The sequence below is a fragment of the Siniperca chuatsi genome, linkage group LG2 (assembly GCF_020085105.1).
Source record: "Siniperca chuatsi isolate FFG_IHB_CAS linkage group LG2, ASM2008510v1, whole genome shotgun sequence".
Classification (NCBI taxonomy): Eukaryota; Metazoa; Chordata; class Actinopteri; order Centrarchiformes; family Sinipercidae; genus Siniperca; species Siniperca chuatsi.
In genome coordinates, this window is record NC_058043.1 from 14,171,520 (window position 1) to 14,184,348 (window position 12,829).

Below are 12,829 nucleotides of genomic sequence, written 5' to 3' on the forward strand. Positions count from 1 at the left end.
CCCACTATGGGGCCCCGGGAACAAAAATGAGCTGTGGGACCCTATTAAGCCCCCCAGAGTCTCAGAAACCAACAAGTGGTTCTACACTGGAATAATAACCTATCAGAGGTTTGCTGTAAGTTAGTTTGATAATTTGATTAAACACACATTTAGTTGAAGAATATGCACCATGTAACTATAATATTGACTGAAATATTAAAGGTATTAAAACTAGATTTTGACTGAGGGCCCCTGTATAAGACAGGGCCTCAAGATTAGATTGGGTAAAAATGCAGGAGCCACCTATCGATGTTTACAATTTGTGTTTAGATTGTGTTTTAATAGGGCATATTACCAAACAAATTCATAAATAATCAAATTATCACAATATATTTGCCACACAGACAACCCTTTAGGAAACCCCAGCCAAATTTGGGCAACTAAAGGTATTTGGTCACGATTATAGAAAGGTTGCCTTTGTGATTAAAGGAAAGCCTGCTGACATCTTGGAGTTAAAGCCATTATTTTGGTAGTGCTATTTAAAATAGTTGTTCAAGCACCTCAAGGGGTCTTGGATGCAAGGCTGGATTATCAACCAGGCCCTGGTTTGCTATGTGTCAGTATAGGTTTTGTTAATTTGATTAATTGCAAATTTGTTTGGGAATTTGCACTAGTAAAGGGCTGTGTTTCAAAATCTAGTTTTAAGATTTTAGATTATTTCAGCATTGTATTTATTTGTTTTATATTATTTGTTAAAGGGATCATATGCTATAAAGCTAATTTTTATAGTACTGGTTGTTCTCTGGGCATATAATGAAGCTACCATGTGTGTAGTCTGCTATGTACATGGTACTTGATGGGTACTTGGAGACAACATACACAATGCACAGAAGGTGGGGGGATGAATATACGGGCCCAACAGCAGATTTTTGCCTAGGGGTTTCCAACCAGGTTAATCCGACCATGGGTATGTGTTTTTGGGCCCAGAACAAAACATAAACAAATTAATTTGATTATCATAAGACTCACTTTTGTTGTTGCTCCTGTCTTGTTCTCTGTCCCCACTTTGGCAACGCATATCTCCGATGAGCTCCGACATGTCCGAGAGGCCCTGATCTAATTAAAACACCATGCTTTAAAGCTGGTACCCTTGGAGGTTGCACGGACAGCGTTGACCCGGGACTCTTTAGGGTCATGAACACACATGTGTGCAATGAAATCTTTGTTTGGAGAGCAGTAGTAGTCAGTCCTGGCGGCTGATCCTTTGACCGCACCATCAGCTGTTTGCCCTGCAGAGTGACCTCCCCTCCCAAACATCCTCTGTTACTCCACGGGTCATATCACTCAGTTTTCAGAATCAGAAATACTTTATGTCTGAGATTTTTCCTAGATATTACTCTCCGTGTGCGCTTATTTCCCATCTCCTCGAGCTTTGTTTTCATCAATACGCGCTCTTGGAATTAAATAAACCTCATATTGCTGGAAGGATTACATATCGGCATATACAATGTGTCTATGTAAATATCAGCATACAATACAACGCCTTAATTAGCACATAGCCTATATAAGTCTCAATGGAAACACCATTTTAATTGTAGTTTTTGTCAGAAGAGAAAAGTTTGATGTGACGTGTACAGCTGCTAAATAAATCTGGACCCGAGGAAACCTTTCTGCTTTGTGAGTGCACTTTGCCGACTGCAGGGTGTCTCGTGTGTCTGATTCAGAAGCTACTGAAGCTTTGAATAATAAATGGCACCATTTCTACCCCCCAAACCCCTGCCATCATTACCAAGTCAATGGAGGGAGGCAGAAAGCGCTCAGCCTCCACACGTTTATGCCCGTCAGTCCAACATCTGCAGTGAGGAAGCGTAGGTGAGCGGGAGTTTTCAGTCAGTGTCACACACCAGCTGAGAGAGAGAGAGAGAGAGAGAAAATACACCGCATGTGATGGCTAGGACATTTTTGCAAAGTGTTGATCATTTCCACGCGGAACATCCTTTACGCGCCTTTTAAGTTTCTCCCCGTTGACCGCTCTGGCTTTTTAATTTGGGTTTTTATTAGGTAATTTAAAAAAAAATGTTGTTATACTCATAAACGAGTTTGCGAGTAGGCTAATGCACTTTTTTTTTTGAAACTCTAATCCTAAAAGAAGAAGAAGAAACATGAATAGAGTTATTTTTTCTTTTTTCTTAATATTTATTATTAAAGAGACTCATGCACTGCGTTATGGCATCACCAACAATCTCCAACCATATATGTGAGTAACCATTTATCCTATGTTTTGTTGTTTATAGGCTATTTAACTTGTATTTTCTTAGCACACAGATTCTTTAGGGATGATTTCCGTATGATGTTTTTACAGCCTCACATTTCCTTTTGAAGTTTTTGAGCATGAGAAAACTGCTGGTTCACCTGCACAAGCAGAACATTGTGTCAAAGACTCAGTCAGAGGCAGAAAACAGAGGCTTGTGAAGTTTTTTGCTCTTGTTTCAGAGAACAGCAGCTGGATGACAGATCTATTTTGTAGATGATGGAAGATTAATTTTACTGTGTGCTCTTATTATTGTCTTCCAAGCAGTATCACTGTAATTTATATGATTATATATTAGCTCCATGTGGATGGTCCGTACTGCATTCCTAACTGTCAGAGGCTATTTGTTTTAAGCCCCTCAAAGTGAAGAGACAGACAATTATAACAGGTATTTTAACACCACCCACTCCCCCTCCCCCCGCCAAATAATAAATAAGGAGCTTGAATTATGTGAGAGAAGATTCTCTGTTGTTACCTGCCACTAACAATAAGGTCTTTTATATGCAATTATGTGTACAGCTGGAGGTGATAGTGATTACTATTGTTTATGAGAAGAGCAGCTGGATGTTGTCTTAAGATTCCTGCTGATCTCCATATGCCGAGCCTTCCTGTCTGTCCTTGGAGAGTTACCAAAGAAGTAAATTTTTCATAGATCACGTTGCACTTTTCTTTGTGCACTGCAGCCAATGGTGTGAAGACATCAGTGGCAGCACTGCCTGTTAACCCAGACAGACTTTGTGTAAGAAGGACAAAACATCGCAGTTGAAGGCTTACTGTATTTTACCTGAGGGGTGAAAATGTTAAGTGCCTCCTGTTTCTGCTGACATTCAGTCTCATACATACATGTGAAAACATGTTTGCTCTACTGTATGTCCAGTGAAAGCACTATAAATGTTATATGAATTGGAAGTGGAAAACTGTAGCATGTTTCAGTTTTGTTCATTTATTTTGAAAATGTTGTGAAGTGAAGTGGTAACCCATTACAGAGATTGTGCATCATATGCTTTTGTTTCCCAGTAAACCTGGCTCACATCTAAAACAGTTTGATCTCGTCTGGTTATGATTTTTCTTTTTCTTTTGCCTTTTACATTTTGGAGTGGAAGATATAAAATATAACAGAAAATTCTTGCCACTTTCATGTTCATCCCACCATCTAAAAAGACTTTCAGGTAACAGATGAATTCTGAGTTTAGGTTGAACTACAGGTAGTATCTTGTGCATTGCAGCGCAGCGTTCTGTATGAGGAATTCCCCTTAAGTCTTTAAAAATCAGCCTTACACCTCAGCACAGGTAGCCTATTGCCCTCAGAGGCATTACGTCGTTGACAACTAGAAGCTGCCTTTTGCAAGGTTTGTCCATCTATCTTTGCTGCAACATTTCTTATACTGCTCATAGATTGCCTCCCTGCCATCTGTACATCTGTAAAAGCACTGCAGAACATTTTGACAGCTTAAGTATTTTTACCACTGTTTTCGTTCCAGGCCCAATGTGTGTGTGGAGAGGGAGGTGACGCTGGTCGCCCAGAGGCAGCCATGTGTGCAGGCCTTCACACGCATGGTTAAAGTGTGGAAGCAAGGCTGTGTGGGGCAGTCATGGTGCATGGGATACGAGAGGAGGTGAGTAATACACCTCGTTTGTAGTCTGTCTCCTCTTCCCTGTCTGAAGTCAAAACCTCTGGCTCTGTTCTTATACAAACACTCCCATCTTCATTTGCAGGGGATGTCGTGCTTTGCTGATTAAGCTCTGGCTAGGGCAAAGCATTAATTAATGGTTTTATGTTGTCTCCATGAGTCATGTGACCAAAAGAATTTATCAGAGAGGGCACGATCCTTCATTTAACTCCACTTCCAAACAGTATCAAACAGGATGAGCTCTAGGTCCCTGATCTCCTCTTTCCTCTTACCTCTTCATCTCTCTCGCTCTCGTTCTGTAATCACTGCTTTGAGCCTCTCATGCAGTTAAGTGCAAGGTGTAGCCCCACTTCATCTTGGTTACCAGTTATTTAAGACACACAGGCGTCTCCGCAGCCAACATTCCTTTGAAGAAGTGTCCTGATGCTAACATTTTAGCCTGTCTTTAGTTCAGTTTCAGGAGTTTCTCACTGTGCTGCTCATGCTCTCTTTCTCCTCGTTGTTTACCGCGTCACAAAGTCAAAGGCTGCTTTGAAGGTGGCCAAGACCACAATTACTCGCTGTAAACAAAACGTGTTTCCACAATGCGTAATGACTGTGGAGCAAGGAGAGTGGTCCCAAAGTACAGGGACAGGCACCGTTCTCTGAAGTAGAGTCTGCCAGTCTCACACTTTAAAACAGTGCCTTCAAAGTCTGGGAAAATGTTTGCTGAACATTATACAGCATGTTACTCAAAGGAACACTAAAAAGCGTGTGTGTGTATGTTGTTAGTTCTTGTATTATTAGTTTTTAGATTTGTTTATAACTGCCACTTAAAAGTAAAGTTTTTAACTTAATGTTTGTCATGTTAACAGGACAGCGTACTACACTGCATACAGACAAGTGTACAGGCAGGATTATCAGACTGTGTACAAGTGTTGCCCTGGATGGTCTCAACTTAACGGAGGAGCAGGTTGTCTGTATCGTAAGTATCCTCAAATATCCAGATTTTTCTACTTTCTATGCCTTAAAAAATCACATTTATCAGGTTTTTTATTCATTATGACATTTTGACATTTTTGTTTAAAACAGAATACCAGTATGTGGGTAGGTATGTTTACTAAAAGGCAATAAGTCTTTTCCTGACTCAGCAGGAGGAAGGGTGCTTCAAACATCACCTCACCCTTGGCACAGACCTCTGAATGAAAGATTTTCAGGAAAAGGTCAAAAGGGTCAAGAGGTGCTTTGCCCATCCAGACTCTTCAGCAGATGTTATCAGTCAGTGCCGTGTCCACAGTACTTGTGTTGTTACAACAGTCCCACCGGCTTTAGATGTGGATGGTGGGGAAAAAAAGTGTTGACATTTGCTCTCAAATGTATGCATTGTGGTATCTTGTTCTACACTCAGCAAAAACAATTATGATCTGGGTGAGGTTATGACTCTGTAGCGCTCCTGTAGTTCATGATAGATAGCCTGTCTGGATATGTACTTTTAAAGTGTACATTAAAGCTCCAAATGTCCACATTCCCTGTCTAACTGTGGTCCCATGTTTAAATCTTGGCTCTCATCCATATAGTCATGCCACTCTTCTCATTTAGAGGTGTGACATGGCAGTGCAGGTCAGAGGATTGCATTATGGATATGACAAGCCCATCCAGTGTTTAACCCAACCAATCACAGTCAAGGCTCACAAAACAATACCCATCAGCTCATGGTGGAGAGACCACCTGCTGATATGCACCAAAAGAACAAAGAAAACAAATGAATGTTCCCTCTATAATTCCAATCCACGGCTCCATGTATGGAAAAGTAGTTCTGTTGGTCACGCAGGGGCTGCCAGCAGCTCATCTCCTTGTGGCTAAGCTTAGCTTCACACCGCTGAGACCAAGAAGCCTCCTTTGATGGGATTTTACAGCCAGTGATCCAGATCGCGTAGGCTGCATACCATGGACAGACCTTTTGGCAAAGCCTTCCTGTAAACAGTTTGTTGCCTGTCCGGTAGACTGACAACACTGCCCTACCTGGAACTGACCTGTGTGCTTAACGCCCCCAGTAAAGGCACAATATTCTCTATAGATAGCCCTCTGATGGGAAGTGGCTGGGATGGGGGAGCAGGACAAGATCTTCTGGATGTGCCTGTCATCGGTGTCTTATTATGGCATCTATGCTCTCTTCAAAGAGCTCTTTGTTTCCAGGAAAAAGGTTACAGTATTAAATTATACAAGAAAGCATTACGCTGTCTGCTCTTCAATGAGTCTGGTTTGTTTTAAAACACTCATAAAGAAATGTCTTAAAGAGACATTCCTCAGGACTGCCCAGTGTTTCCCCTCACTAGACGGGGGGTTTTGTTTCTCTTTTCGTGTGACAATGGCTGCTCTCTTTGACGTGAGGCAGGGCTTTTATCTCTGTAACCAAAGACGTCGCAGCGCTTTGAGATGGGACAAACTAATCACCCTTTTCTCTGAGCCATTGAACCAGGATAAAAGGAAGCTCACACCACAATCCTCCCTCTTCCAACTCCTGCGCACTTTGCTATGCACGATCTGTACTGTACCTCAGTCAGCACAATGCAATCTGTGGGGCTGTTTTCAACAGCACCTCCGACATCCAAAAGAAAAGATCTGCTTTGCAAAATGTACAGCTTTAGCAAATCCTCTGAAATCCCCCAAAAGAAGGGAAGATTTGGAAGATGGGGAATGCTTTGTGTTGAGATAGTGATTTAGTGTCTGGCACTTCTGAGGTTTCTCTCTCTCTTGTGTTGTCCCTCTTTCTCTCTCTATCTCTCTGTGTGTTCCCTAATAAAATGTCAGTGTAAGGTAATTAGGTTAATGATTTGTGGTCATTGTGAGGTAGTTGAGCGGAATTAAGGGTCTAACCATGTTGTAGATACAACACACACAGTGACTGGGAAGTGGTTGCAAGTTGAGTAGTTTGTCCTTCCTTTAGTTCACCTGTGTTTCTTCTCTGCCTCTATATCCACTCATTGTACAGATGTTGACATCCTCTCGCAGTCTTGCCGTGAATTGCCTCCATTGTTGTGCTCTCCAGCATTCTTTGCCTAGCATAATTAGTCACATATTTGGAAAAAGAATATACCACAGCACAGCAAACGTCTGGTTATTTTCACATTTTTTTCCACAATTTTGACCCCCTCCCTCTTGTTTTCCGTATCTTTGTGTTTCAGGCTACTATCATCTAATTATGAAGGTTTATGAGTTTTCCATTGACACAATACCATCGATTTAGAGTTCTTGAGCGGTTTGCAAATATCTGAGATTTTAAGTTTTTGTTTCCAAGTTCTGATGTTTTCCAGCATTACTGCGCAAAGAATGCACAAAGTGGAGAGTCAGACTGACACCCTGGCAGTTCTTTCAACATGTAGGTATGTTCTTGTGCAGAAATTAGGGCTGTAATGTTAATTTCATTATCATTTACTTTGCAAATTACTTTCTTGATTAATCATTTAGTCTATAAAAGTGTGAAAAATGCCCATCACAGTTTTCCAGAGTCCAAGGTGATGTCTAGTTTTGTTCGGCCAGCAGTCTAAAACCCAAAGATATTCAGTTTACAGTGATATAAAACAGAGAAATGCAGCAAATCCTTACATTGTAGAAGCTGGAGAATTGTTGACATTTTTGCTTAAAAATGACTTCAATGATTAATCAATTATGAAAATAGTTATGTATGTGTATTTCAGAGCTTAGAGCTACATCTATTTAAAGTTTCTACAGTTTTTACTAATGACTTCCACAAAAAGTCAGCCAGGTGACTTGTGGAGGTAGAATGTAGTTTTTGAAAACACGCATGACTTTTGTGTGTTTTGTAAAGACTCCAATTGGCTCGATGACTATCTGGTTCTCCTGAAGGTGAAGAGCTCTTGACTTTGTGATGGCGACTTCCTCCACTTAAAAGTTTGGAAGGACCACTCAATCACTGAGTTAAACCTTTTACCACAGCAAATAGCCACGGGCCGGGTGAGGATGGACGGGGTAAGTTGGGAGTGGAAGCGAGCAGTTATGTTGACGGCAACAATAAGCTTTGTTACAGGGGCTGAGGAGCAGGGACAATGGCTCCTCCAGTTTGTCGTCCTCGTTAACTGCTGAATAGGAACTGGCCCCCTTTTGTGGTGAGAGCAGGCTGGCGAAGGTAGCTACATGTGAAATAGGCCCAGTAGCCAGAAAAGAGGAAATGGTCCTCTGTCTATCCATGGGTGGTCTGTGTGTGTGTGTGTGTGTGACACAGCAACAACTATGTCAGCGGTCATGGGGACCGCATCGTACATAGCTGAACACAAATAGACACAGACCCAGACACAGAGAAACAGACAGAAATCAACCAACTGAGACATAACATGGTGCCTTGTACGCCAAAACAGTGGTGTAATTTAGATTGTTTGGTCCATCAAAATACTGCCTCTGGTTACACTGACGTATTCCTTTTGATCTAATGAGTAACGAGTAGCAGAGGTATTAAGGTCAGCACAATACTCATAATACATAAATTGAAGCAGCCACAAGTTTGTGGGACTACTCTCAAATATTAAACTTGACGTCTGTTAGTTGCTGTCCGTGCTAACTGGAAGAACTTCTAATGGGAGCAGATTGTAGAATTACACTTAATCTAGTATGAGTCTGGTAAGCAAACACGGCTCTCAAAGTCTTCAGACAAGAAGTAGACCTAGAGCATCACATGACATTGCTGTCCAGGTGCAGATGTGGGTGTGTTGCGGGATGGTGAATGTGGCTATGCGGAAATAAGTCGGGCTAGCCAGCTTGGTCAAGGTATAAACGGATGCTTGTTTTTCAAATTAGTGTTCTCAAATGCTATTGAACTGCTGCTGAATTATTTTGCTAGAAGAAAATGCCTCTTCCTGTTCCTTTTAATGGCGTCCATGCCAGATAAAGGCAATATCATCAAGCTGCAGGCATGACGAGCAAATGCAGTTTTAGACAGACATCACCAGAATCACATTTTTATGCTGGTTAAGTCGGAGATGGTTAAGTTTAGGTGTAAGGTTAGAAATGGTAATAAAGTACTTACAGCAGGTACACATTAAAATGGTGTTCAGTCCTATGACACTGTTGGGTGGGTGGACAATGAAGGAGGCTGCAGAAAACACACAATATGTTCAACTGGCTTGTGCCCATTTTGCATGGAGTATACTACCACTATATGGCACTACATATACTGTATGTTTCCTGTTTGATCTGAGTGACATGTATGCCATTATCATGTCTAATCCACATCTCTGTTGCATTCAAGTGAGGAAAAGAGAGGAAATGTACAATGCAGTGTGATTTAAATGTCAATATTCTCATCCACATATTTGGAAATAAGAATGAAAATATTTCTCTCACAGGAATCTGTATAAGATAGACCTACAGTATGATGTTCGGTGCAACAAATATCCCAGATATTTTATTTGCTGGGTCTTGCATACTAAGACATTTTTTGCTAAGCATTATTGTGCCTGCTTTGTGAAACTGGCCTAGTGTCTAGTTCAAATGGTATTTAAAGTCTTTCTGAGCTGTCAGAGGTCATCTGACATAGCAGGCCCTGGTTTTCACACAAACTCTTTTGAGATGACACATTCCTCTGCATAGCAAAACATGATTTGTTGCCTCAAAATACAGTACTCTGCTCCGCGCTTATCAATTATGGCACCAAACGGAGCCCTGAGCGCAGGCCTTTGTGTCTGTGAATTGCCCTAAATGTGGTCTCCCTCTGGGTCACACTCTGGGGGTTAAACAGAACGACGGAGCCTAAACAAACACAGGGCTGCCTCTGTGCTGATGTGGTCATCCCCTTCAGAAGCTGTAAGGGTGACACCTGCTCGTTGGTTTTCATTTTTTTGGCGCGAGTCGCTGACCCCTGCTCTTTCTCTCTCTACTTTTTTGGTATCTGCTAATCCTCTCAGAGAAGGTGTCTTTGTAATAGAGTGGAGGCATTCACAGCGACAGATGAGAATGAGTTTTATGCCACGCTGCATGCCACATTAAGGAATTATTTCAGGGAAGATTAAGCAACGTAAGGGGCTCAGGAAGGGGGCGGCCCAAAAATGCCCTGGTTAGCTGCCAACAATCCTGTATGTCTCACATCTCAGAAGGGGGAATGTACATTCCCCTTGTTGTCGCTTAGCCATGCTACCCTGAAGTGACTGAGAGACATCTGACCTTTTACTTTGTTGCTGGTAATTTAGTTAATTTAAAGCATTTTTACCACAATTTAAGAATGTCTCATTAATTTGATCTCTCCCAGCTGGTGGTAATATACTGTAATTGTACTGAAGAATTTGGATCTATTTGAGCAATTAAACCTGACCACTGAGTAATGCTTTTTTTCTGCTCGTCTGTCATCTGTAGCTTTCACCACATCAAAATTTCCTCACATTAGGTAATCACAGAAGTGGGGATAACTATGTAACTGTATGTTGAACTACTACAGTGTATCATAGCTTCTGTAGTCACACGGTCTTGAGGAACTGGAAGTCATCATGAGCAGATAAGCAGTGGTGAGATGGTCTTCCTGTTGGAGTAGGATTTCATTGGCTTCACAAATAGGATTTTGGTCTATTAGGTTTTGAGCAGAAGAACATAGATGTATTTGAAAATGTGCATCAGTTTAGTGAAGCTAGACAACAGTAACAAAAAAAAAAGAGACAGTCAAGATGTCTGTTTTAGGCTGTGTTTGTGTGTGTGTGTGTGTGTGTACAGTATAGTGTGTGTGTGTTGTAGACTCCCTGGATGGTCCAACTGTTGAGCAGGTGTCTGAGGATGGGGCCAGATGACAGGCGGATGTTTAGGCTGAGAGACATGGATGAAATTACTGTGGCTCATCTGTGATTATCAGAGACCACTTCTTTATGTCTGGGAATGTTATGTAATTCCCCATCGCTGTCATGATACAGTTGAAGCCACACTGTAGATATGTCAGCTTATACTTTCACACCTTTAAGCATCTTTTCCTTTCCTCAGCTGATCAGTTGTACTTTTAATTGTACCTAGATACATTTAGATACAGTGTCTAACCTTACTGAAAAAATGGCCATCACAATTTCGCAGAATCCAAGATGATGTCTTCAATTAGATTTCTTTTTCTTCAGAAGGCAAAGCAAGAAAAGCAAATATTAAGATATGAGAAGCTACAACCAACAAATGTTTGGAATGATTTTCTTGCTAATTGCTTCAGCATAGTAACAGCGGGTTCAGTTGAGACCTTAATTGTAATACAAGAGGAAATTGTAGCATAAAAACAGAAATACAGAAAACACAATACGACAATTGAAAGCATTAAAAGTGCTGGTACTATATACACGATACAGATACAATAATAGTTTCATGTGATAAAAGCAAGAAAAACAATAAGAGCAGGGATCAGATAAAGTTCAAATCAGTAGATTGGGGGCAAGCAGAAATCAGTCCTGGACACATTGAAACTATCACTATGACCATATATGGCCAATAAATGGCATCAGAACCGACAGCGCCTGGTGTGATGATTGGTCACGCCGCCTCTGGTTGGATTAGATGGGCAGAGAAATGCATATCTGGCAGAAGATGCACAGTTAAACTGGCTTCCAGAGGGTTTTTTCACAATCATCTGGGGGAAGGATTGGCATCTAAAATCCTGTTGTGATTAGCTGGACCATGTTTTTTTTCAGTGTCCACATGTTGCAAGTTGGGCAGAGCAATGGCAGACATCAATCCTCTGGACCTGTCATCACTAAGCACTGTACTCTGCTCAGGAGAGTACAAACTACAGACCTGGCTTAAACAGCTGTGTCTTACTTCACAGGCATATTAGCCTCGACACAGATCAGATAAGCATACAGCCCGGGAGACATACGTACTGTATGTGCACACACAGGAGGAGTGCCATGATTAATGTGAGTGTTGTGTGAGTGTATGGAATGTGATGGTGCACCTCTGAGGTGGATTCACATGTTCTGAGCTACCTAGTAGCTCTCACTGTTGAGGCGTCCTGGATTCTTTGAATTTCACGTCTTAACGAGTGAGAGGAGTTTGAAGGGATTTAAGGATACAGGGCCGCTGGCTCCAAGAGATGGATGAGCCACGCTCCCCCTGTGGCTCTCTGATTTTATCCCATGACTCATCCATGCAACATCTGTATGATTGCTGTTTGTTACAATGATTTCAGTTAAAGTTCAGTTAATCAAGCAAGGTCATTATCAGGTAAGATTCTCAAACTGCAGGGAGGAGGGCACTTTCCCTTTGAAAGTCAAGATAAGACAAGATGTTGCTGCCACTCATGTTCAACACTCTCATTCTGTGAAAATGAAGTTTAGACATTTCTTTCACTTGGCCAAAAGCCTGTTTCTATGTTCAAAGAGAGCCAAGTGGTGGATTCCTCTTACATTGGTTAGTGTGAATGGAGGGGAATCAAGGTTCCCCTTCAGTCAGGAGTTAACAGGCCGATGATGATAAGGGTTTGATAGAAAGAGGTCAGTGTTTGAAACTGCAGATGTTGAAATCAGCCAGGTGTCTCTGCTCCACTTACTATATATTTTTTCTGTCTTTCTCTTTTTCTATGACCCTGTCTGTCCATATGTACTCGTGCAGCGGTGTGTAGCTACGGCGTGTGCTTCAATGGGGGCCAGTGTCGGGAGCGATCCACCCAGCTTTGTGACTGTCCTGCAGGGTTCAGTGGACCCAGCTGCCAGTATGGTGAGTAGAAACAATACTGCCTGTGTTTCATATTCAGGATCTCTTCTTTTCGTATTTATTTCTGCTCCATTTCTTTGTTTTTTCCCCTTCTTAATCTGCCACTCCACGTTATTAGAGTGTAAGAATAAAATGTTCTATCTTTTGTTTTTATTAAGAGAACGATGTGGTTGCACGCAAGTTGTCTCACTGCACAGTTGCAATGAAGCTATTCTCAGCAACCCATGTCCATTTTCCATCATTGTCA

At 41.6% G+C, this 12,829-nt stretch overlaps 1 protein-coding gene across 3 annotated transcripts in view; it reads left to right on the plus strand.

Moving 5' to 3' along the window:
• The window catches only part of megf6b (multiple EGF-like-domains 6b), a 62,595-nt gene that overhangs the window by 744 nt on the left and 49,022 nt on the right, over window positions 1-12,829 (plus strand). Inside the window, exons 1-4 of one of the 3 annotated variants that reach the window (XM_044176047.1) lie at window positions 1,584-2,236; window positions 3,772-3,906; window positions 4,776-4,885; window positions 12,481-12,585. In XM_044176047.1, coding sequence (XP_044031982.1) covers window positions 2,142-2,236; window positions 3,772-3,906; window positions 4,776-4,885; window positions 12,481-12,585 — 445 coding nt within the window. In that variant the 5' untranslated portion in view covers window positions 1,584-2,141. Of the gene's footprint in view, window positions 1-1,583; window positions 2,237-3,489; window positions 3,640-3,771; window positions 3,907-4,775; window positions 4,886-12,480; window positions 12,586-12,829 lie in introns of those variants that run through there. The other 2 variants (XM_044176064.1, XM_044176058.1) reach the window with 2 other exon arrangements.